The sequence below is a fragment of the Leptonotus elevatus genome, chromosome 14 (assembly GCF_054856555.1).
Source record: "Leptonotus elevatus isolate MCC_2025b chromosome 14, RoL_Lele_1.0, whole genome shotgun sequence".
NCBI lineage: Eukaryota > Metazoa > Chordata > Actinopteri > Syngnathiformes > Syngnathidae > Leptonotus > Leptonotus elevatus.
The window spans coordinates 8971215-8998237 of NC_141252.1; the positions used below are offsets into that span (position 1 = coordinate 8971215).

General features: G+C 39.8%; 2 protein-coding genes and 1 long non-coding RNA gene across 5 annotated transcripts in view; 1 reads left to right on the forward strand and 2 right to left on the reverse strand.

Annotated features, from left to right (window-relative positions):
* Nucleotides 1–725: 725 nt before the first annotated feature.
* LOC147162876 (uncharacterized) lies at nt 726–7255 on the reverse strand. The gene is made up of 3 exons (XR_015097020.1): nt 6582–7255; nt 3733–3969; nt 726–869 (listed from the first exon to the last, which is right to left on the reverse strand). It is a non-coding gene; the product is annotated as an uncharacterized LOC147162876 (long non-coding RNA).
* Nucleotides 6624–23473, forward strand: itpka (inositol-trisphosphate 3-kinase A). Of its 2 annotated transcripts, XR_015097019.1 has the most exons (8): nt 6624–7174; nt 13961–14057; nt 14138–14351; nt 18631–18835; nt 20238–20339; nt 20561–20619; nt 20696–20767; nt 22046–22120. XR_015097019.1 is itself a non-coding variant. In XM_086094271.1 (7 exons), the coding sequence occupies exons 1-7, from the start codon at nt 6929–6931 to the stop codon at nt 22247–22249; spliced, it is 1140 nt and encodes a 379-aa protein (XP_085950397.1). In that variant the 5' UTR covers nt 6624–6928; the 3' UTR covers nt 22250–23473. The 2 variants fall into 2 exon arrangements, 1 of the variants encoding a protein (XP_085950397.1); XM_086094271.1 differs by lacking the exon at nt 20561–20619 and having other exon boundaries at nt 22046–23473.
* ltk (leukocyte receptor tyrosine kinase) overlaps nt 23472–27023 on the reverse strand; it is a 51985-nt gene continuing 48433 nt past the window's right edge. For both annotated transcript variants that reach the window (XM_086094268.1, XM_086094267.1), the window contains exon 29: nt 23472–26961. In XM_086094268.1, the coding sequence (XP_085950394.1) occupies nt 25990–26961 (972 nt within the window). In that variant the 3' untranslated portion in view covers nt 23472–25989. The remainder of the gene's footprint in view (nt 26962–27023) is intronic.

The window sequence follows — 27023 nt, forward strand, 5'->3', positions numbered from 1 at the left end:
AATGGTATTAATAACATAAAAATAAGAATAAATCATTTTACTATCAAAACTGATTTTTAACCTATTCTACATATATGTATTCAATTTGTTTTAACTAATTTATTTTGTTTTTATTGTATATAATAAAATACAAAAAATAATAAACTAAAATACATAATTTCACAATGGAATAATTAATCAAAAGTTAATTATGACTAAAAACTGAATTATTATATTATTAGTAGTATTAGTAGTAGTAGTTATTGTTTTATATATAACAACTTTATTATTACATCTTCTATGAATGACCTGGACCTGGACTATCAACCCGTTTTTAACATCAAATGGATACAAAAGTTTGCTCACTCGCTCCTCCTGTACACCGTTTTGGATTGAATGCGCAGGCGTGAACCACATGAACGCGCGTCTTGCACCAGCGCGCACCACAGGCGACGATGCGTTCACAGAGGCAACGAGGAAGTCGTACGGGCTGTTTGAATATTGAAACATTCTCCACACAAACTGGAAACTCCTGAAAACAGCACAAGCCTCGGAGGTCTCTGTCGTACTCCGCCACGATGCGTTCAATAGCGTAGGAACTCACACGACTTCGGGCTGACTTTTTTTTTTTTGACAAGTGATTCCCCACAGAGTGCGATGAACTCCCAAAATGGGTCGCGCAAATCGAACAGGCGAGCTCGTTCGGAAGTGTGATGGAGGCATCCCGAGTACCGCAGGTGACCATCACCCCGGACGGGGGCGGCTTCTCGCGGGAGATGAAGCAGGAGGACTGGGAGGAAGGCGAGGCGGGGGACGGCAGCATGCGTAGAAAGCTGTCCACCTCCTCCGTCTCCTCCACCGGTTCCTCCGCGGTGGAATCAGAGGATGACCTGCTTAGCGACAATGAGAGCAAAAGTAAAGGCATCATCACTCTGGAGCCCCTGGTGGACACTGTAGAGGTGAGTCCATCATTATAAGAAGTTTATCAGGTTGAAACAACATCAATAAATCACAAAAGGCTTTTAATAGTGTTTTTATTTGAGAGGTAATTTTGCTAATCGTTGGCTTCATTTGAGGAGCAAATGATCCGTTAATCGTGTTAAGCAATAAAAATGTAATACAACGGGGAGGTTGAATGTAAGTCTTCAGCTATCGACTATTTCAGTTTGTTACTGAAAATCCTATATAGAATAATCACGTATTTGGATAAAAAAACAATTTTTTTTACTTGAAACATTTCACTTTATAATGAACAATCAACCGTTTTGATTTCTTACATTCACACTATCCATAGCAGCAAATTATGTATTATTTATGCTATTGAAAAAAAAAATGATGTTAATTAATGTTAGTTACAGACTATGCCCCAAAAATGTCCACAAACAAGTTTGAATGAATCATAATAATTGAACTAGGCCAGAGGGTAAAAGTGTTTTGGAATCAAAGTTTGGGGCAGGCTACGTTTAGGGTTTAAACAATTTTAGGCAATTCAAAATGTTTCTGTGTTTATATATAGCAAATTTTTGCTATGCAAGGTTTCAGTCCCTAATCCTTACGAGTAACGAGGGTTCACCATCGTACCATTTTTACGGCTAGTTATGAACTGAAATCAACGGGAATGTTATTATTATTTACTATCTAAGGTACAAAAACTTAACAATATTACTGAGGGGTAGCTAAAATGCATCTATTTATGAGTCTGTATTTCTGTTAGCAAATGTATGCTTTGGCGAGCAGTTCATTTGAGAGTGTTCCAAAGGTGCGAGACCTTTGTCCAACTGTCTCATTGGGATTTCCCTGTTAGAGAATCTTCCTGCACATTTCGATTGATGCGTCTTAATTTCATTTCACGCATCAATCAACTGAAAGCAACAGCGCAAATGAATTGAATGAGATCCTTGACCTGCTGTGCCGTCGTTGCCAGGATTACCCGCACTACGGCGGGCTTAATTGGCGGGGGCTAAAGCCAGAATAATTGTAGCACATAAACAGAAGTAAGCAAACAACATCCTCCCGAAGGATCCTCTTTCAGGCAATAAACAAGGGGCCAATTACACAGTGCTAAAAGTCCGTTTGCCTGCTTTGATTTTCAAGTGCCATCATTTGTCAATGCGGGTACTTCACCATGCGGGGAAATAAGCCACTTCTACATTTGCGAGCTTTTAGACCTTTGTCGGCTCCCGTGTTTGTACACATTTTGTCTTGTTTGAGTTCATAATAAAGACATATTGGGCAAAGCTGGCGATAGCGTTTCCCATTATAACAGATAATCGTTCTGCAATGTCATTAAGCCCAATGAAATTAGGTTATTTCTGCTTATGTCTAGTGACTTATCAAAGGCCTTCATCACCTTAATGAGCCTTGCAGTGCGCATCAACTAAAACGAGTTATGCTTACCTCAGGGCACTTTTGAAGTAAGACCCGATACCACTAGTACTTTTGAAATCTTCCCTTAAAATTGCACGAACTTAACTCATTCACTGCCATTGACGGCTATAAACGTAAAAAAATCATTTGAACTATTTCTATTAGTTTAACATTTTTTCTACTTTTGTTAACAAGAGTATGAAAACCTAGATTTTTTTATTGTACATTAGGACAGATATAAAATGTGTGATTAATTGTGAGTTAACTAGTGAAGTCATGCAATTAATTACAATTAAAAAATGTAATCGCCCGGCGCCCTGAATTTTTAACAATCTTTTCTTTTTTTCACCCCAAAAAAAGATGATTAAAAAATGTCTAGGTTTTCATAATCTTGTTAGTTAGTGCGTCAGGCGATTACATTTTTTTTTATTGTAATTAATCGCATGACTTCAATAGTTAACTCATGATTAATTACACATTTTATATCTGCTCTAAACGTACAATTATTTTTTTCCTAGGTTTTCATACTTTTGTTAACAGAAGTGGAGAAAGTTAAACTAATAGAAATAGTTCCAAATGAATTTTTGACGTCTATAGCCGTCAATGGCAGTGAATGAGTTAATGACAATTTTCTATCTTTTAATTTCTGATCGCAAAATCGCCGCAAAAGGTCGTAAGTACGATACCTTGAAATAAGGCCGAGTATTTGCAGTATTATGCAGTTGGGTCACTCCTTGGGCACACAAACTGCAGGTGCAAAGGGAGTGGCCTCAAATCAAACAGAAGCTGAGGGTGGAAATGTGTGTACATGTAAATATTTTGTTTGTAGATGCATCTTAGTCAGACTTAATGTGCTGTCGTTGAGCACAGTTTGTGAGACGGAATAGCATATTTGCCATGAAGAGTTACAGCTTCTCTCACAGTAGTTGTTCCCAACTCAGAGAATTGCAAGGCGGAGTGCGTTCACAGACCATTTTGTCTTCTTTATGTCAACACTGTCACCACTAGACGTTACTTTTCCCCCCTATTCTCCTCTCTTCTCCATAAAAGGTCTGCACTTGTCATTTTTTCTGTACGGATGACCTGTTAAGAGCGCGCGTTCGCACGTTGCCGTCATCCACCATTTCCAAAGATGATAGAAATATCCCTTCATAGGCATTTGTGTTGATTACCAGTTCTATCCAGTGGCCTTCTCCGCCCACGCAAACTCACATTTGAGAAAGGCTAGCATAGCGTTGTGCAATAAATGCTCTTTTCATGTTTTGCCTTTGAGCAAATAGAGCTTTGACATTTAACAAGGCACCACTACAGGAAGTCAATATCACTTGCACATCACTATTTCACAAGTTAAGCGCTCAGAAGAGACTCGTCATTTCTGCTGCTTACATGCTAATGAGTTTGTATCACCCCCTCAACGGTGTCAGCACACTTGGATGTGGCAGGTATTAGTCACGTCAGTCAGTCTGTCTGCCTGCCTGCTCACTTTTCTCCTTGAAAGTGAGTGCCTCTGCAGCCTGTGCTCGCAGCATTGCCATGGGCAACCGTTTGGATCAGCTTTGCTTTGTCAGCCTTGGTGTCCCACACGCCAGGAATCTCTGGCCAAACACAAAGAGGGCCGCAGTCCTGAGGGGGGAAAAAAAAACACATACCAAACACACCTTATATAACAACAAATCAGAGAAGCGTACAGCTTTAAATGAATGCAAAGTATTGCATGGAGGATAGCTTTTGGCTTTTGTCACCAAATTCATATGAGTAAGTTTGTGAGAGCAAACCAACATATCGAATTACAATTAAATGAATAAATAAATATGAGGTTTGGGCGCTCTACTTTGTGGAGATGCAATTGCATAGAAATCCGCGCTTAGAAATAATAGAGGAGCCTCATCTTTTGACTTTTCTCATTAAATTAACAATGCGCAAAAATGGCACTAAACTGAGACAGCAAACCAACATGAGGTGCAAAAACTCATTTTATGCATTTTCCCCCTCACAAAAATTAACTTACTACAAATTTTAGCATTATTGAGGTACTATGTTTGTCAACCCTTGCAAACTGTACATAGCCTACTTTTTTCTTTTAATAGTAGCAAATTTAGAAAATGTATTATATATGATTATCAGTATTTTTAACTCATTCACTGCCGTTGACAGCTATAGACTTTTAAAAAAAAATAATTTTAACTATTTCTATTAGTTTAAATTTGTTTTCCAGTTTTGTTAACAAGAGTATGAAAACCTATATATTTTTTGTACATTTAGAACAGATATCAAATTTGTGATTAATCGTGAGTTAACTAGTGAAATCATGCGATTAATTACGGTTACAAATTTTAATCGCCTGATGCCCTTAATTTAAAAAAATATTTTCTTTAAAAAAAAACTTATTTTAATCTTTTTTTTAATCGTAATTAATCACATGACTTCACTAGTTAACTCGCGATTAATCACAAATTTTTATAACTGTTCTAATACAATCAAAAAAATCTAGGTTTTCATACTCTTAACAAAAGTGGGGGGGAAATGTTAAACTAATAGAAATAGTTCAAATTAATGGCAGTGAATGAATTAAAGATAATTTTTAAAAAGATAATTAAAATAAGGAAAAGATAAGCTTTCTAAATAAAACAACTTTTTCACACAAAAAAATCCCCAAAAATATTTATTTATTAATTAATCAAAAAGCCTCTATTCACCAAAGCGTGTCTGCCCTGTAATTGGCTGGCAACCAGTAGAGGGTGTACCCCTCTTTCCCAAATTTTTCCTGTGATAGACACTAAAAGAGGACATGCACGATAGAATATGAACGGATGAAAGTACTGGCTTTTCTCTACCCAACCCTTGAACTAATTTCCTTCAATTCAAGAACATTAACAGAAGCAACATCATTTTTGACCAATGTTATTTATGGAACACATACATGTAATGTATATAAAATATATAATATAAATATAAATATTGCAATCGTTATATAAATACAATAAGATTAATGACGAAATACATAAATATTCAGGAAGTTCATGCAGACACAGGAACGGAATAATGAATTGAGAAGTAATTAGTGAAACATAAAAGTCTCAGTTTCATTTCCTGTTTCCATCATTTTCACGATGAGAGACATGACGTCCCCAACACGTCCGTGGAAGAGGACATGTCAAACTTGCACACCGACGCATGGGAATAACCTTTTCCACTACCACCGTGTGTTTGTCATCTTTTAAAGAAGTGAGTTAACTAGTGAAGTCATGCGATTAATTACAATTAAAAAATGTAATCGCCGCTTGCCCCCAATTTTTAATAATCTTTTTTTTTTTATGAATTTATGGCAGTAAATGAGTTCAGTGAGAAATTAAACCCAACAATCTTTTAAAGGAGTAATTTAGGGACACTTACATTTGAATTTAATAGGCTGTATAAACTAATATAACGATAAAATAATTGCAAATGGTGGTTTAAAATGTCATGAAAATTGTGTGTGCGCGCGTGTTTTTATAAACACTTGCACTCTATATATTTTTTAGAAGTAGTAGTGCAACTAGATATTAGTATATTTAGTAGAACAGTGAATATATTTTGTATTATAGACTATTTTCCATTACATTTGCTATCTATCAATCTATCTTTTTTAATATTATAATTATTAAGATTATGAATATATTCAGGGCCTACAGTAACATGTGGCCACGTCATTCTTTATTCCTGCTATCCACCTGAGCATTTTCGTGAAAAAGAGTCTTGTGATTTCTTGCAGTTTTTTTGCCCACCCCCATCCAAAAAAGGTTAATTAAAATGTATGTATTGATTTCTCTCATTTAAAAACATATTCATATAAATGTAAATATTTTGAAAAATTAACGTTATATGAATGATATATGTTTTTTAAATTAAACAATGGTATTAATAACATAAAAATAAGAATAAATCATTTTACTATCAAAACTGATTTTTAACCTATTCTACATATATGTATTCAATTTGTTTTAACTAATTTATTTTGTTTTTATTGTATATAATAAAATACAAAAAATAATAAACTAAAATACATAATTTCACAATGGAATAATTAATCAAAAGTTAATTATGACTAAAAACTGAATTATTATATTATTAGTAGTATTAGTAGTAGTAGTTATTGTTTTATATATAACAACTTTATTATTACATCTTCTATGAATGACCTGGACCTGGACTATCAACCCGTTTTTAACATCAAATGGATACAAAAGTTTGCTCACTCGCTCCTCCTGTACACCGTTTTGGATTGAATGCGCAGGCGTGAACCACATGAACGCGCGTCTTGCACCAGCGCGCACCACAGGCGACGATGCGTTCACAGAGGCAACGAGGAAGTCGTACGGGCTGTTTGAATATTGAAACATTCTCCACACAAACTGGAAACTCCTGAAAACAGCACAAGCCTCGGAGGTCTCTGTCGTACTCCGCCACGATGCGTTCAATAGCGTAGGAACTCACACGACTTCGGGCTGACTTTTTTTTTTTTGACAAGTGATTCCCCACAGAGTGCGATGAACTCCCAAAATGGGTCGCGCAAATCGAACAGGCGAGCTCGTTCGGAAGTGTGATGGAGGCATCCCGAGTACCGCAGGTGACCATCACCCCGGACGGGGGCGGCTTCTCGCGGGAGATGAAGCAGGAGGACTGGGAGGAAGGCGAGGCGGGGGACGGCAGCATGCGTAGAAAGCTGTCCACCTCCTCCGTCTCCTCCACCGGTTCCTCCGCGGTGGAATCAGAGGATGACCTGCTTAGCGACAATGAGAGCAAAAGTAAAGGCATCATCACTCTGGAGCCCCTGGTGGACACTGTAGAGGTGAGTCCATCATTATAAGAAGTTTATCAGGTTGAAACAACATCAATAAATCACAAAAGGCTTTTAATAGTGTTTTTATTTGAGAGGTAATTTTGCTAATCGTTGGCTTCATTTGAGGAGCAAATGATCCGTTAATCGTGTTAAGCAATAAAAATGTAATACAACGGGGAGGTTGAATGTAAGTCTTCAGCTATCGACTATTTCAGTTTGTTACTGAAAATCCTATATAGAATAATCACGTATTTGGATAAAAAAACAATTTTTTTTACTTGAAACATTTCACTTTATAATGAACAATCAACCGTTTTGATTTCTTACATTCACACTATCCATAGCAGCAAATTATGTATTATTTATGCTATTGAAAAAAAAAATGATGTTAATTAATGTTAGTTACAGACTATGCCCCAAAAATGTCCACAAACAAGTTTGAATGAATCATAATAATTGAACTAGGCCAGAGGGTAAAAGTGTTTTGGAATCAAAGTTTGGGGCAGGCTACGTTTAGGGTTTAAACAATTTTAGGCAATTCAAAATGTTTCTGTGTTTATATATAGCAAATTTTTGCTATGCAAGGTTTCAGTCCCTAATCCTTACGAGTAACGAGGGTTCACCATCGTACCATTTTTACGGCTAGTTATGAACTGAAATCAACGGGAATGTTATTATTATTTACTATCTAAGGTACAAAAACTTAACAATATTACTGAGGGGTAGCTAAAATGCATCTATTTATGAGTCTGTATTTCTGTTAGCAAATGTATGCTTTGGCGAGCAGTTCATTTGAGAGTGTTCCAAAGGTGCGAGACCTTTGTCCAACTGTCTCATTGGGATTTCCCTGTTAGAGAATCTTCCTGCACATTTCGATTGATGCGTCTTAATTTCATTTCACGCATCAATCAACTGAAAGCAACAGCGCAAATGAATTGAATGAGATCCTTGACCTGCTGTGCCGTCGTTGCCAGGATTACCCGCACTACGGCGGGCTTAATTGGCGGGGGCTAAAGCCAGAATAATTGTAGCACATAAACAGAAGTAAGCAAACAACATCCTCCCGAAGGATCCTCTTTCAGGCAATAAACAAGGGGCCAATTACACAGTGCTAAAAGTCCGTTTGCCTGCTTTGATTTTCAAGTGCCATCATTTGTCAATGCGGGTACTTCACCATGCGGGGAAATAAGCCACTTCTACATTTGCGAGCTTTTAGACCTTTGTCGGCTCCCGTGTTTGTACACATTTTGTCTTGTTTGAGTTCATAATAAAGACATATTGGGCAAAGCTGGCGATAGCGTTTCCCATTATAACAGATAATCGTTCTGCAATGTCATTAAGCCCAATGAAATTAGGTTATTTCTGCTTATGTCTAGTGACTTATCAAAGGCCTTCATCACCTTAATGAGCCTTGCAGTGCGCATCAACTAAAACGAGTTATGCTTACCTCAGGGCACTTTTGAAGTAAGACCCGATACCACTAGTACTTTTGAAATCTTCCCTTAAAATTGCACGAACTTAACTCATTCACTGCCATTGACGGCTATAAACGTAAAAAAATCATTTGAACTATTTCTATTAGTTTAACATTTTTTCTACTTTTGTTAACAAGAGTATGAAAACCTAGATTTTTTTATTGTACATTAGGACAGATATAAAATGTGTGATTAATTGTGAGTTAACTAGTGAAGTCATGCAATTAATTACAATTAAAAAATGTAATCGCCCGGCGCCCTGAATTTTTAACAATCTTTTCTTTTTTTCACCCCAAAAAAAGATGATTAAAAAATGTCTAGGTTTTCATAATCTTGTTAGTTAGTGCGTCAGGCGATTACATTTTTTTTTATTGTAATTAATCGCATGACTTCAATAGTTAACTCATGATTAATTACACATTTTATATCTGCTCTAAACGTACAATTATTTTTTTCCTAGGTTTTCATACTTTTGTTAACAGAAGTGGAGAAAGTTAAACTAATAGAAATAGTTCCAAATGAATTTTTGACGTCTATAGCCGTCAATGGCAGTGAATGAGTTAATGACAATTTTCTATCTTTTAATTTCTGATCGCAAAATCGCCGCAAAAGGTCGTAAGTACGATACCTTGAAATAAGGCCGAGTATTTGCAGTATTATGCAGTTGGGTCACTCCTTGGGCACACAAACTGCAGGTGCAAAGGGAGTGGCCTCAAATCAAACAGAAGCTGAGGGTGGAAATGTGTGTACATGTAAATATTTTGTTTGTAGATGCATCTTAGTCAGACTTAATGTGCTGTCGTTGAGCACAGTTTGTGAGACGGAATAGCATATTTGCCATGAAGAGTTACAGCTTCTCTCACAGTAGTTGTTCCCAACTCAGAGAATTGCAAGGCGGAGTGCGTTCACAGACCATTTTGTCTTCTTTATGTCAACACTGTCACCACTAGACGTTACTTTTCCCCCCTATTCTCCTCTCTTCTCCATAAAAGGTCTGCACTTGTCATTTTTTCTGTACGGATGACCTGTTAAGAGCGCGCGTTCGCACGTTGCCGTCATCCACCATTTCCAAAGATGATAGAAATATCCCTTCATAGGCATTTGTGTTGATTACCAGTTCTATCCAGTGGCCTTCTCCGCCCACGCAAACTCACATTTGAGAAAGGCTAGCATAGCGTTGTGCAATAAATGCTCTTTTCATGTTTTGCCTTTGAGCAAATAGAGCTTTGACATTTAACAAGGCACCACTACAGGAAGTCAATATCACTTGCACATCACTATTTCACAAGTTAAGCGCTCAGAAGAGACTCGTCATTTCTGCTGCTTACATGCTAATGAGTTTGTATCACCCCCTCAACGGTGTCAGCACACTTGGATGTGGCAGGTATTAGTCACGTCAGTCAGTCTGTCTGCCTGCCTGCTCACTTTTCTCCTTGAAAGTGAGTGCCTCTGCAGCCTGTGCTCGCAGCATTGCCATGGGCAACCGTTTGGATCAGCTTTGCTTTGTCAGCCTTGGTGTCCCACACGCCAGGAATCTCTGGCCAAACACAAAGAGGGCCGCAGTCCTGAGGGGGGAAAAAAAAACACATACCAAACACACCTTATATAACAACAAATCAGAGAAGCGTACAGCTTTAAATGAATGCAAAGTATTGCATGGAGGATAGCTTTTGGCTTTTGTCACCAAATTCATATGAGTAAGTTTGTGAGAGCAAACCAACATATCGAATTACAATTAAATGAATAAATAAATATGAGGTTTGGGCGCTCTACTTTGTGGAGATGCAATTGCATAGAAATCCGCGCTTAGAAATAATAGAGGAGCCTCATCTTTTGACTTTTCTCATTAAATTAACAATGCGCAAAAATGGCACTAAACTGAGACAGCAAACCAACATGAGGTGCAAAAACTCATTTTATGCATTTTCCCCCTCACAAAAATTAACTTACTACAAATTTTAGCATTATTGAGGTACTATGTTTGTCAACCCTTGCAAACTGTACATAGCCTACTTTTTTCTTTTAATAGTAGCAAATTTAGAAAATGTATTATATATGATTATCAGTATTTTTAACTCATTCACTGCCGTTGACAGCTATAGACTTTTAAAAAAAAATAATTTTAACTATTTCTATTAGTTTAAATTTGTTTTCCAGTTTTGTTAACAAGAGTATGAAAACCTATATATTTTTTGTACATTTAGAACAGATATCAAATTTGTGATTAATCGTGAGTTAACTAGTGAAATCATGCGATTAATTACGGTTACAAATTTTAATCGCCTGATGCCCTTAATTTAAAAAAATATTTTCTTTAAAAAAAAACTTATTTTAATCTTTTTTTTAATCGTAATTAATCACATGACTTCACTAGTTAACTCGCGATTAATCACAAATTTTTATAACTGTTCTAATACAATCAAAAAAATCTAGGTTTTCATACTCTTAACAAAAGTGGGGGGGAAATGTTAAACTAATAGAAATAGTTCAAATTAATGGCAGTGAATGAATTAAAGATAATTTTTAAAAAGATAATTAAAATAAGGAAAAGATAAGCTTTCTAAATAAAACAACTTTTTCACACAAAAAAATCCCCAAAAATATTTATTTATTAATTAATCAAAAAGCCTCTATTCACCAAAGCGTGTCTGCCCTGTAATTGGCTGGCAACCAGTAGAGGGTGTACCCCTCTTTCCCAAATTTTTCCTGTGATAGACACTAAAAGAGGACATGCACGATAGAATATGAACGGATGAAAGTACTGGCTTTTCTCTACCCAACCCTTGAACTAATTTCCTTCAATTCAAGAACATTAACAGAAGCAACATCATTTTTGACCAATGTTATTTATGGAACACATACATGTAATGTATATAAAATATATAATATAAATATAAATATTGCAATCGTTATATAAATACAATAAGATTAATGACGAAATACATAAATATTCAGGAAGTTCATGCAGACACAGGAACGGAATAATGAATTGAGAAGTAATTAGTGAAACATAAAAGTCTCAGTTTCATTTCCTGTTTCCATCATTTTCACGATGAGAGACATGACGTCCCCAACACGTCCGTGGAAGAGGACATGTCAAACTTGCACACCGACGCATGGGAATAACCTTTTCCACTACCACCGTGTGTTTGTCATCTTTTAAAGAAGTGAGATAACGTCACTTTAAATGTATAAAACATTCCAACTCTAACCGCTTTTATGGCAGGGAAATAAAACAGGAAGTTCGTTTAAAGTGTGAAGCACAGTTGAATGTCTGTGAAATATGCAAGCTGTCACTTTGTTTTCTTTGCGTGTGTGTGTGTGTGTGTGTGTTTGCATATTCACACGTGTTACAAGAAAGACAGGGAAGAGAACGTAGCAGTGAAGGAGGGAGTCCCCCAAACAAGCATGTAAAATAAACATTTCTGACAAGTAAAGCAGTAACTCAGCGCTGTCGTGTTTTTTTTCTTTTTTTAACTTCACTATTCTGTAGTCTTACGAGACAACAAAATATGCTCTCAAAATGTTCAACAATCTACAAGAAAATTAATGCTTAGGTTTTTTTTTTTTTTTTGCACTACAGTAGTCCTCTGCGAACTCCGACCACATTTATACACATATTGCTCATTCAATACCACTTTGACAGTCAAAACAGAACAATTAAGCATTTTTGGTACAACTCCTGCAATAGTCATAAAATATTACAGTTTACAGACAAAGAGGAAACCCACATTACATCACTGGGTCCATGTGCTGTACTTCGTATTGTTTGATTTAGCACGCCGTGTAATGCGCTTGTGGTGACCCTCTTGCCAATCAAAACGGGTCACCATGGTTACCTGTGGGTTGTTGTTTTGACGCGTGGCTCCAGTTTCGACTTCACAATGCTCATTTATTTTACTTACAGTTTGTTTCAATTTTGTTTCCACTTGGACAGAGAACGTGAGTCCATAATGACCAGACACGATCACCCCACCACGCCCCCGACCGCGGTTTAAAACAGTTTTTCTTCTGCCACTGGTTACGCCTGAGACTCATCACCCCGCTGATTAAGTAGCCTCAGGCCAGGGCAAATGGGCACCACTGCTCCCCCAAGTGGTGGGAGGTTCAACAAATAAACAAGTTCACAGAAAAATGGCTCTTACAGTATGGAAGCCCAAAAGTGTCAAAATTTAATAAATAAAGCCGTCATTTTGAAATAAATATCCTTTAGATAAAAAACAGGCAATTATGTAATGTGGCCATTACACATTTGTATTAGTATTCATATGAAAAGTGTTCATGCTATTCTTTAATATGTAACTAATATTTTATTTTGATTAAATATTTCATAATGATTACACTTTTCATAATAATACTAACACATTATACAATTGAATGGCCACAATACATAATTGCCTGTTATTTATCTAAAGGATATTTATTTCAAAATGACGTTTTTATTTATTGAATTTTGACACTTTTGGGCTTCCATAATACCGGCGCTTATGAAATGTTTAAAAAACAAAAAAGAATGAAATTACTCACTTGCTGTCTTTTGGGTGTGTTCATGCTTGATGTTTGGTTAAGGAAATTGTGTGACAACTTTGTGTACTGTAAGTAAACACTTTGTGGGCAAATGCGTTAAAAATAACAGTAGAAAGCACTGGTAACACGCTAGAAAAGCTGGTAAAAAAAAAACAAACACTCTCTTCCAAAAGTATTGTAATTTAGAACATCCATCAATCCATTCATTTTCTGCTCCTGATACAAAACCTGTGAAATGTTTTTTTCTTCGTCTTCAGGACACACTTAATGGTTGTGTTGTCTGGACAATGCTTAATGTAAATCTGATAGATTTTTTTGTATATCTCTTCTATGCTTTGAATAATCAATATAACTTCTAACCAAACACACTTGTGAATGAACAAGTGAAGACGAAGCCATTACATACTGTACAAAGTACTTTACGACAACTTCTTTACAACAACACTCAGCATCCTGTGCATAATTCAGATGTTACTTTTTCTGGCCAACTGGGTTCACATCATCATCATCATCATCATCATCATCATCATACATTCTTGGCCAATTTATTTAGTGTAAAGAGATCTTGTGAGAAATCTCTTTACCTGGAAATGATCAAAAGGTCAAAGGTCGGGGGGAAATAACAAAAATCATAGAACGAATATGGAAATAGTGCTCTTCACCTTCTTCTCCAATTGCTCTTTGGAAATTTTATTTTCTGCCTATAAAATAAACCTGTCTTTTTTTTCTTCTTCTTTTTTTTAAAGTTTTTTTTTTTTTTAAACTCTAACCTGATTATGCACGTGTTCATCAGAACAAGCCATGGTGGAAGTTGAAGACCATCGTCCAGTGGCCCTTTAGCGCTGCCCACAGAAGGAAGCTAAACTGGGTGCAGCTCGCCGGCCATAAAGGTGACGTTGGCCCACACGATTCTCTCCATTCATTCGGAATCATTAAAACTAAGCTAAAAAGGTTGAACACGTCGTCTCAGGCAACTTCAAAGCAGCGGACGAGGGCAGCATTCTGAAGAGACTTTCCGAAAATGAGGTGCAGTGCTTTGAGAGGCTGAGAGGTGACTCGCTGCTGCCGTTTGTGCCCGTTTACCACGGCGTGGTGGAGAAAGACGGGGAGTCTTTCATACACATGGCTGACCTGCTGGCAGCTTTTGACCTTCCAAATGTCATGGACTGCAAGATGGGAGTGAGGTAACCGGGCTTTGCTTGGCATCGCGCTGGGGATTAATTATGTTTCTATAGGGACACCTCTTTCACTTATTTTCTCTTTTAAATGTCAAACCCAAAATTTTATTTTCAAAAATATGTTGTATATAGTCTAAACAAGGCATTCTGGTTGATATTGTGTTTGTGGAATACGTATTAAGCAGCAAAATACACCAATTTTTATCCATCTCAGGGGGCGGCCATTTTGTCACTTGCTGTCAACTGAGAATGACATCACAGTTGCTCACTGCTCAGGTAATGACTAATCACGACTCACCATTTTCTTAAGCTGAGCTATGATTAGTCGTTGCCATAACAAAATGGCCGCCACCCTGAGATGGTTAAAAATGGAATGATTGTTCTGCTTATATTCATATTCCACAAAAACAATATTAACTCATTTACTGCTATAAACGTCAAAAATTCATTTGAACTATTTCTTTTAGGTTTGTTTCCACACTTGTTTACAAGAGTATGAAACCCTAGATTTTTTTAAATTGTAAATTTCAAACCGATGTAAAATTTGTGATTAATCGTGAGTTAACTCGTGAAGTAATGCGATTAATTACGATAAAAAATGTTAATCACCTGACGCCCCGAATATTTAATCATCTTTTTGTTAAATTCATTCGCTGCCATTGACTGCTATAAACGTCAAAAATTCATTTGAACTATTTCTATTAGTTCAACATTTTTTCCCCCACTTTTGTTAACAAGAGTATGAAAACCTAGAATTTTTTTATTGCACATTTAGAACAGACATTAAATTTGTGATTAATCGTGAAGTCATGCGATGAAAAATTGTAATCGCCTGTCACCCCAAATTTTTAATCTTTTTTTTTTCATCAATTTATGGCAGCGAATGAGTTAATAGTGGGGGCTGTATAGGAAACAATATACAAACAACTTTTTACATTCACATTCATATGTGACCTCACTAGTCTAAACATGACATTCTGATTAATATTACATTTTTAGAATATGAGTTATGAGCTAACAAACACACGCACGCACGCACGCACAAAAAAAAAATGTATGTATGTGTGTATGTATATATGTGTATATATATATATATTTATAAAAAAAAAAAAAAAAAAAAAAAAAAAAAAGAATATGAGTTATGAAGCAAAATCCAGCCGTCCATCTCAGGGGCGGCCATTTTGCCACTTGCTGTCGACTGAAGATGACATCACAGTTCCTCAGGCAACAGCCAATAAGAGCTCACCTGCTTTCTGAAGCTGCGCTGTGATTGGTTGTTACCTGAGCAACATTGATGTCATCTTCAGTCGACAGCAAGTGGCAAAATGGCCGACCCCCTGAGTGGCTGGATTTTTGCTGCTTAACTCATACTCCACTAATGCAATATTAACCAGAAAACCATATTTAGACTAGTGGGATTGACTTCCATTTAAGTTGGCTACTTAGGCTTAGATTGCTTTATTTTTTTTTTTTTTTTTTTTTTTTTTTCTTTTTTTTCTTATAAGAGCTCAGTATTGTTCATTCGGAAATGTCATCATCATTGCTCTTTTTTTTTTTTTTTTTTTTTTTTTTTTAAATATATATATATATATATATATACACATATATACATACATATATACATATATACATACATACATACATACTTTTTTTTTTTTTGTGTGTGTGTGGGTGAGTATGTGTGTGTGCGTGCGTGCGTGCGTGTGTTTGTTAGCTCACCAGAAAACCTATTAGAAAAAAAAAAAATCTTATACCGTTCACCTAAATCGAACACCAGGAGACCCGAGGGGACCGAAGAAAACCAAGGAAGGTGAAATCCAGCACCGACCAGACACCCCCCACCAGAACTCCTCCCCAGCCCAAGAAACATCCAGACCCCAACAAATCCAAAAAACATAAAGTCAGGGAGGCCTCAAGAGACCAACGGAGAGACCGAGAAAAGGAAGGAAGGACAGACGAAGCCGCGTGAGATCCGAGACACCAGCCTCCACCGATTCAATAACCTGAGGAGGAAACAGATTGTGTCTGAGTTTCGGTAGATGCTGGTGTGGTGGATCTGGCATGCATGAAAATCTCCACCAAAGAGGGGAGCCGTCGACCCCCGCCGGAACAGAGCAAGCGCAACACCTCAGGGCCCCCCAGGCCGCGGCAGCGCCAAAGGACGACCCCCGGGCCCCACCAGGGCCACCGGCCGGAGAGCAAACCCAGGAGCAGGAGCGCCCCCCGCCCCAACACGGCCCGCGCCCCCGGCCCAACGCAGCAGGACGGGGCACTGCAGGCCCACCAGGCACCCCACCGGCCCCCAACCCCCGCCCCCCCACCACCCCCCGCCCCCCATCCACTCCCCGCCACCCACCCCAACCCAGCCCCAGCCGCCCCCATGCCCCCAATCCCCCAGACACCCCCCACCCCCAGCACCCCCCCACCCCGCAACCCCCACCACCGCCCCCCCCCCAACAAAGCCGCCCCCCCCCCCGACCCCACCCCGACCAACCGGCAGCCCCCCAACCCCCGACCCCCAGCCCCCGGGGACCACCCGCACCCAGGCACCGGCGCCGAAGAGGGGCCGGACAGCGGAGCGGAGAGGGCAGCCGCGCCCACCCCACCCCCCGCCGTGTGGAAGGACGGAACACCGGGGGCAGAAGGGGGAGATGGGGGCACCGGAGGGCGGCCGACACCCCCGAACCCCAGGCCCAGCGGGGGAAGGCCCCGGTCGTCACCCCAGCGTTCTTTGTGAAAATTAACCCCTGTTACTGAGTCCGCCAGCTCGCGGACTGGCGAACTCTACCCCTAAACCGTGAATGTGACCCCACCCAGTGTATATACAAGTGTGTGTGTGTGGTGCATTAAAATTAGGAGCAGGTGAACCGGAGCCGATGGAAATGATATTCCCACGCTCCGATCCACCCGCCACCCAAGCATGTTGCTGAGTGTATGTGGTGCATTAAAAAAAATAGATAGGGCGGGGGGGGGGGGGGGGTGGCGACACGGACAGGGGACCGCAGCACTGCTCTATACTGCGGCCCCCAACCGATGGCACCCCCACAGGCCCCCAAGCCCCCCCCCCACCCACAAGTTGTGTGGTGTATTAAAATTGGAGGGGAGTTGTAGGGTGAAGACGGTGTTTCCACCCTACCCCACCCCCCAAAGTGTGTTATGTGCCCTATATGTCTATAAAAGTGTATTGTGCAAACCTAGTGTAGTGAGTTAAGAGGTGTGACCAGCGGGGCCCCCCCCAACCGGGCGGGGGCAGGAGGCGCACCGGCCCACCAAGCCCCCACCCACCCCACCAGGACCCCGGCGGGCATATGGGACCCGTCCGGCGGGGCGATAGGGCTCGCCCCCCGGATACTGGGTCCCGCCCGAGGTGTCAGGACGCCCACCGGAGCGGGGCGGGCACGACACCAAACCCCAGCCACCCCCGCCGGCCCCCATAGCACCGAGACCCGGGCCATGGATGGAGCCCCCGGCCCAGGGGAGGGGAAGGAAGGCGTACCGGGGAAGGGGAAGGGAGGAGGGAAGGGGACGACAAGAAGGGCAGGGGGCAGCGGCAGGGACGCAAGGAGAGGGGGAGAGGAGGAGGAAGGGCGACGAGGGAGAGGGGACAAGGAGGCGGAGGACGGGCGGGGAGAGGCGAGGAGGGAGAGGCAGCAAGGGGGAGGAAGGGGGAGGGGAGAGGGAACCACCGGGCTTAGATTGCTTTAAATGAGATGTAGAGAATGGTGATAGTATTTACTACTTAAAATGGAGTGCTCTAAAAGGCAACACCTGCTCTTAGCGCATATTTTATGCTTGGCTTCCTGCCACAGCAACTTGCGCATTTACTCACTAAATATGCGCAAACGAGTTGGTTACTTCCCTCTTGTTACAGAAAACGCTTCATAAACTAAACCACCCGTCCACACACACACACACACACACACACACTCGCTGCACGATGGCATGCTCGCATCACATCCACACACTCGGGGCGTCCCTGGAGACTCCGCTTTGTTTGTTAACCGCACACTTTCAAAACCGCTTACTTGCGCGAACGCTCTGTTGAACGCCGGCACGCTAGAGTTTCCTCTAAGCTTCCCTCTGCAGTGCAGAGGAAGTGAGTCTCAAAAACTGAAACTGAAAAGTCACATGTGCTTGTTTACAGCTACAGTGGTGTGAAAACTGCCAAAGCGGCAGTGTAAAAAATAAGTACTCATTTTGTAAATAACTCACACACTGTTGCCTTTTAAAAAAATAATAATAATTAAATGCCGACGGTGTGTAAACATACCCCTCCTGCTTGTAGAACCTACTTGGAGGAAGAACTGGTTCGAGCGCGGGTGCGGCCCAAGCCGAGGGAGGACCTGTATAAGAAGATGGTGGAGGTGGACAGCGGAGGCCCGACGGCCCAGGAACACTCCCAATGTGGCGTCACCAAACCTCGTTACATGCAGTGGAGGGAAAGCCTGAGCTCCAGCAACACGATGGGCTTCCGGATCGATGGCATCAAGGTACACACAGAGGGCCACAATCAAACAAAAACAAAAGCAGTTGGGTTGAAAATAACCCAACTGTGGGTCAAAAAATGGACCGATCCTCTACTTGGGTCGATTTGACCCAATTTTGAGTCAAGAAATGGGTCTTTCATCCTTGACTTGGGTCAAAAAATTGGGTCACTTTGTATAAAACAACCCAGTAGGTTACTTTTGACCCAACTGCTTTTAGAGTGTATATTGAAGTAGAATTACAAATACTTGTTTAAAAAAAAAAAAAAACACCCAAGGAAGTAATAGAAGTACTGATTTAACTCCTGTACTGAATTAAAAGTAACAAAACATAGACTGAACTATATTAAAGTACAACATTAACTCATTCACTGCCATTGACTGCTATAGACGTAAAAAATTAATTTGAACTATTTTTATTAGTTTCACATTTGTTCTACTTTTGTTAACAAGGGTATGAAAATCGAGATTTTTTTTTATTGTACATTTAGAACAGATGTAAAATTCTAGTGAAGTCATGTGATTAATTACAATTAAAAAATTTAATCACCTGATGCCCCTAATTAAAAAAGAAAAGAAATATTATAAAAAAAACTAGGGGCGTCAGACGATTAATTTTTTAAAATTGTAATTAATCGCATGACTTCAATAGTTAACTCACGATTAATCAAAACATTTATATCTGTTTTAAATGTACACTATTTTTTTCCTGGGTTTTCATTCTCTTTAACAAAAGTGGGAAAAATGTGAGACTAATAGAAATAGTTAAAATTAATTTTTGACGTCTATAGCCGTCCGTCAATGGCAGTTAATAAGTTAAAAAAGAAAAATTATTTTTTACTGTCCTGCTGTATGTACCCTGTGTGTTTTTTTTTAAACAACGGGAAATAAATTAACACAAAATACTTTTCCTCATTTATAAATTTAAATAGTGCTCATCTGAGAAGAAGAAAAAAATCATGCTTACATGTCACCATTTGTTGTGTAAGACCTCGCTAGCATTAGCTCAATTATGCTATCGAAACAACATGTTTCCACAGCTTAGTGTTTCTCAACCGTAGTCCTCGGGGCACACGACCAGCCTGTTTTCCACGCCTCCCAATTCCAACACAGGTGAGGATCGTTATCAAGCTTCTCTAGAGCTTGCTGACGAGTTGTCATTGGAATCACCTGCGTTGGGAATAGGAAGACATGGAAAACAGGCTGGATAGTGTGCCCCGTGTTGTGAACTGAGTACAGTAGAACCTTGGTTCACAAAATGACACGGTTAACGAACAATTCGGTTTACAAACAAAAATTCCATTGAAAAATGTCTCACTTCATGTTAAACAAATTAACGAGAGCTTTGCCTGCCATGCGTGACATCTTGTTTCATCCTGACCTTATTGTGTCTTTTCCTCGCGTTCAGAAATGCGACGGCACGTGCCGGACCGACTTCAAGAAAACCAGGTCGGAGCAGGACGTCATCGAGTCGTTCAAGGACTTCGTCTGCGGCAACGTCAACATCATAGTATGTGAAAGCTGCACAGGTGCAAATGATTACATCGGAATGTTGCGTGCAAGGCAAACCTTCAGGCTTTTATGCTGGCTGGAGAGTGGACACTTGACAAAATAATAGAATAGAAAATAAAAAGAGGATTTTTTTTCTTAGGTATTGCTGTGTCAATAGCATTTGCTTGCTAGTATTGATTGGTTTATGCCAATGTTATTGATTATTGTGTTTCTCAGCAGACGGACAGTTTCCTGTGTTTCCTTTCTCATCGCACTTTTGCTCTTTGCTGCCCTCTGTGGTATTATAACAAACCGCAGTTTTGCTCTCTCTACGTGAAATGAATGAAATGTAGTCATTATTTCTTATCAACACAGAAGTGCTACTTAAGCAGACTGATGGAGATCCAACAGGCTCTGAAAACATCGGAGTTCTTCAAGCAGCATGAGGTGATGATGATGATGATGATGATGATGATGAGCAATGAGTCATGTTATGTCCACTGTAGCCTTTCACAATCCATACCATTAGAAACACATTTATTTATTTATTTATTTATTTATTCATTTATTTATGAATTGTAAATAATAAAATGGAAAAATAGTTATATTTTTGTATATTTCTTTTATATTTTCCATCCTTTTTCACATTTTCTTCAACACTGTCATAATTTGACAAATATATAAAGATACTATATATATATCTATATATATATATATATATATATATATATATATATATATATATATATATATATATATATATATATATATATATATATATATATAGATAGATAATGAACACATTGATTTAGGCATATTAAAATGGCTCAGACAAACGTATGTCAAACTACAGTACAGTGTAAAATGCTGTTGATTTGTACCTTTTAACAGTAAAACACTATTGTGGCATCTGATTGCATTTATTAATTAATTTATTTATTTATCAAATTAAATATTGGTAAATTGGTTTATTGTAAATAATACAATGGAAAAATAGTTATATTTATGTATATGTATTTTATATTTTACACCCACCCATCCATCAACCCACCCTCCATCCATCCATCCACCCATCCATCCATCCATCCATCCACCCATCCACCCATCCATCCGTCCATCCATCCATCAACCCACCCATCCATCCACCAATCCATCCATCCGTCCATCCATCCACCCATCCATCCGTCCATCCATCCATCCATCCATCCATCCATCCAGCCACCCATCCATCCATCTATCCATCCACCCATCCATCCATCCATCCATCCACCCATCCATCCATCCGTCCATCCATCCATCCATCCAGCCACCCATCCATCTATCCATCCATCCATCTATCCACCCACCCATCCATCCGTCCATCCATCCATCCATCCACCCATCCATCCATCCACCCATTCATTCATCCACCCATCCGTCCATCCATCCACTCACCAATCCATCCACTCACCAATCCATCCATCCATCCATCCATCCATCCATCCATCCATCCACCCACCCATCCATCCATCCATCCATCCACCCGTCCATCCGTCCGTCCGTCCGTCCATCCATCCACCCACCCACCCACCCATCCATCCATCCATCCATCCATCCATCGTTGTTTATTCTCACATGTGGTTAACTGTATTGCTTAGTTTCGAGGTATTCATTTAACAATCTGTTTATTATTGCACTGCGGAGCTGCACTGTGTCACGCTGAGAAGTGTCGTTCCCCTCCTTCAGGTCATCGGCAGTTCTCTGCTTTTCATCCACGACCACACGGGCAACGCTCAGGTGTGGATTATTGACTTTGGCAAGACCACCCCGTTGCCGGAGGGCCACGTGCTGAAGCACGACGTTCCCTGGCGAGAAGGCAACCGAGAGGACGGGTACCTTTTGGGCCTGCAAAACCTCATCCGCACCCTGGAGGCTGTGAGCGGCGAATGAGCCTGGCTTGGACTGCGGACATGCAAGTGGGGGAAAGGTCGCCAGACTTTGAACGAGCAATGAAAGTGGAATAAGTTGGCGTGCGCAATGTGTGGACAAAACTAACATCCAGTGACAAAATGTAGTGTTGGGAGTACATAATAATCCAAAAGGGCTTGGTAAGAAGAAAGATCCAGATTCAGTTGATGTAAATTGCCACAAAGGATGCAGAGAACTAGTCACTGAGCAAACAAACTGACAGTTTCAGTTAAGCCTTCATAACATATTTAAAAAAAAAATAGTGCAGAAATCATCTATTAATATTTCTGATGTAATATTAACTTCACATTACATAACCTCAACACTTGTTTTTACAGAGCTGTACAGTCTTGGCTAAAAGTGAACTTAAATTTTGCAGCTTTAATATTTTTAGTGAATATTTTTTACACAGTCTTAAAAGTTTTTATTGGACCGCACAGCTAGGTCAACATCTTTTTGAGGACTCTAGAAACGTAATTCTAAATCATTAAAACAATGTATAAGCAAACCGAATCACTCGTGCAAATTGAAGCCGCAAAGTTAGTGAAACACAAAATTTGTGTAGCAGCTAAAAATCTTGGCCATGCCTATATTATCACAAATCATTGATTATGTTACTTTGTAATTGGAGTCATTTTAGTCTCCTGTGAAACACAACTGATCTTCCAATTGCCTATTGACTGTTATCAGCACAACATCAAATGTACACTTGCAGCAGACTTTTATTATTATTACTATTATTATTATGAAAGGAATCAACCCGAGTATTATTTTGGAACACGTTTAAATGGGACATTTAGAGCATTTACCAACTTTGGCCACTAGTAGGCGCAACACCACTGTAAATGTGCATTCAGGTGTTATGCTAACTGAGATGTATGAGAAAACAGAGACGATGATGATCAAACTGGCTACATTATTGTCATCTTTTCAAGTCAAAGCAAGAACCCTAGAGGTTTTGAATAGGTACTAAATGTTTTAAGATTTAGGAATTCTGACTTGTCAGAACAATTAATATCGATTTTTTCAAATGTTATCTGATTGGGTCAAATTGTTATTGTTCATATTTTCTTCAACACTGTCATCATTTGACAAATATATAAAGATATTAAAATGGCTCAGACAAATGTATGTCAAACTACAGTACAGAGTAAAACGCTGTTGATTTGTACCTTTTAACAGTAAAACACTATTGTGGCATCCTGACAGGTTCCCTTGCATTTTATTTCCTGCTTTTGGGGAGAAAAACAGATGCGTACACACAGAGTAACCGCATAACAAATAAACACTAATAAGCTTGATATACGTTTATTAAGTTTGGGCACATTGTGGTTAGATGCGAGTGTGAAAGACAGGTACGTTGCATAGCGTTCACACTTTGCAAATATCACAACTCAATGGGAAATAAAATGTACAAATAAAATGTACAAACAGTGTTAGACAATGTGCCTTGGGTTTACATTTAAAGGTACACGCATACGGACGATCGGGACACATTTGTAGCATTTTTTTTCCCTTCTGACCTAAATCCACAAAGGCCAGATTGTTTCATCTATCGTTGTGAGATTATCCACAATGTAGTTACCAGGTACGGTAACAGTCAGGCTAGCTTCTTCCGTTTAGCCCGCTGTCGTTCTATCTTTAAGTTGAACAGATATAAATCAAGGTTTACTTCTAATTTGGTTCAGTGTATTACTGTACGGAGCACTTTTTGTTAGTGCAACAGCTAGGCTAACTTCCATTTCCAAGATGGCCGCGCTCATGAAACCATGTTTCACATCTGACCAAAAACGTCCAACTTCTTATCTAGGTTGAGCAACTAAACAGTAGGTTCAAAACATACAAAAAATTACAACCCTTATGTAACCCATATTCTAAAAATACAAACATTTATTAGTGGAGATTGATATCTGAGGAACAATCCACAACAATAATCATAAATACTCAACACATTTTTCGTGTGACAAAAGCACACACGAATGGAGCAGCTCGTTGTGTATGTGACAGCTGAATACCTCCCCCTGCTGAGTAAACGTGGCTACTACAACTACTCTTGTGTTGTAATATCCAATGGCAGTGATTGACTGGAAAAAAAAAAGGCGATATACCGTATACCTTTATGACTACTAAAAATAAAATTAAAATTAAAATGTTAGTCCAGTGTATAGATGCGAGTAAAAAAAAAAAAAGAAGCTTATATTTCACAGCTGTCATCATCCATACCGTTTTATCAATATGCTAAAGCTAAATAACTATATAGCTACATGCTACACCGAATGAACATACACGAACACAAAAACCATCTTTCCTTCAAGTGGAATGTCAGCATTTTGTCAAATATTCTTAATTTCTTGCAAGAGAGGTTAAAAAAATTGGCCTGAGTTCTATAGTCATGAGCTGAGCTTAGATTAGCCAACTCATTTGGCTTAGTTCAAGGACTCAAAATGGAGCTCATCTGGCTTTGACGTGCACACATCCCTTCTAAAGTTCAATGTTTATTGGCGATATTTGGACAGTTTCAGTCAATAATTATTATTATTATTTTAATTAAAAAGCGAGTGAGAAAAACTTTGAGGTCAAAATGTGTACGTTAATTCATTTTCATTTGAAATTGTTATCATTCATAGCGAATTTAATTATAATTAATTATTGAAAAACAACAACATTATTTACAACTGATCATTTAAAACTGCAATTATTGCAACAAATACATTGGCGGTGCCCTGACTTACTAGCAGAGCTGCAATCGATCAATCTGTCAATTATTTTTTTTCTACTAATTGCTGATGAAATAAATATAAATTCGACAAAACATTTTTTTTTTTGGATTCCCATCCCTGTATTTAAACATTCATTTCAAACAGAACATTTAAAGATAAACAATGTTCCATTTTTATCAAAACAGTTGTCGATTAATTTGCTAATCGATCAGTTGTTGATTAATCGATTGGCGCGCCTCTATACTTACACTACGAACTGTCGCTTGGTAAATGTTTTTTTGTCAAGCTGAAATTGAAGGTACGAGCAAGCTTCTACAGAATTTTGCTATCTTGTTTCAAAACCATCTCAGTATAAAAAAAATACACGTTATTGCAGACGTTATGAAGTAGGGTGTTTTCACATTATCCCTTCAAGACGAGCATTTGTTATTTTGTGAAGTCAAAAATATCTCAGCATTCCGGCGACAATATGATTGGAATAAGAAGCACAAGATGAGGTCAACTCAAATGTAACTCTGCTCCATCTTCTCTCTGTCCCCTTTCAAACGTCCTTCTGGTCAAATGCATGTCGTCCAATAAACAGCCATCTTAATACCAACAACAGTGGGAGTATAATCAAAGTCTCCTGTATCCACCACGCTGCATAACCCAGCAGCCGAACGGGACAGTAAAAAAAAAAAAAAAAAAAAAGGAAACAAATGAAAGAGTCCAGCTCTCTAAATCACAGTGCAGAGGAGTTTATAAGGGTCTCCTTCCAGCATTGTAATCATCAGACCCATTACATGAGCTCAAATCATTCACCTGGCTGGCACAGTCGATAAAGAAAGTCAGCACCTCTTCTCTGTTAAGATAGCAGGAACCTTTGATGTAAAAAAAAGAAAGAAGAAAAAAGACCACAATAAAGGATAAAAATGCACAATGCATCTATCTAAAAATATTTGTAATTACTCATGAGGATAGATCTAAAAAAAATAAAAAAAAAAAAAAAAATGATGTTGACTCTCAGATTGGCATGACACTCAGGTCCTCGGACAGAGAGAAGCCCGAGTCTCGGTCCCGCGACGGCTTCTCAGCTTTGGTGTGTCTCCTCACGTCCTCGTGCCCGTAGCTGGCGTGGCGCTTGAGCAGCAGCTTGGGCATGCAGGAAGAGGAAGAGGAGGCCGAAGAGGAGGAGGCCGAAGAGGAGGAGGAGGAGGAGGAGGATGTGTAGAAGCCCAGCGCCAAGCCCAGGCCCGTCACCGAGGACATGCTGGGGGCGGAGTTGGTGTTTTTGATGGCTTCCGGGGTTTTGGTCTGGCCCATCAATGGTAAGCTTTCTGCTTCGTAGCTTTGCTCATCGTAGGCGTAATTGACGTTTCCGCAGGGGAAACTCTGCAGCTTGGCGAGGTCCATGCCCCCCTTTGAGGGGCCGGCGCTGCTTTGGCCCTTACTGTGGGGCGGGCTCAGTGTGGCTGGAAGCTGGCAGGAAGGCGATGCGGGAGGTTCGAGGTGGGAGCACTTTGAGCTCTCACAACCTGCCCGCTTGCACTCTGAGGCGGACTGAGATGAACTTGAGAGGGGCACGGACTGAGTGTGAGCCAGGGTCTTCTTGCCCTTGAAGCTTTCCAAGACCCAGGAGCCGTACGTCGGGTTCCACAAATTCTTAGTTTTGTTCTTCAGCCGCTGGCTTCCCGAACAGGAGCTGTTTGCGGTACTGGTTTGGCGCGAGGGATGCTCGGGGAAGGCCGCCGGGGCCGCCTCAGCCCAGGAGGGATCCGGGAGCACCTCGCGGCATGGCGTCGCCTCGTGCTGCACGGGCGGGACCCCCTGAAGGAGAAGACGAGGTTTGGCGGGCTGCGGGAGAAGGGCGGAGGAGACGGGAAGAGGAGCGAAACTGGTGGGTGTGCGGTCGCACGGGCGGATGACGGCGGCGCCATCGTCGTCCGCGGTGGGCCGATATTCCACCGGGAGAGGTGTGTTGATCACATCTGGGTCCTGATGTGACAAGTGAGATGGGAAGATGAATTGCAACAGACTTTTCATTCATCTCATAGTTT

Coding starts and splice junctions, on each gene's coding strand:
- itpka (XM_086094271.1), top strand. CDS start 6,929: ATGGAGGCATCCCGAGTACCGCAGGTGACCATCACCCCGGACGGGGGC. Junction 18,836..20,237: donor TCCGGATCGATGGCATCAAG/GTACACACAGAG, acceptor CCTCGCGTTCAG/AAATGCGACGGCACGTGCCG. Junction 20,768..22,045: donor AGTTCTTCAAGCAGCATGAG/GTGATGATGATG, acceptor CCCCTCCTTCAG/GTCATCGGCAGTTCTCTGCT.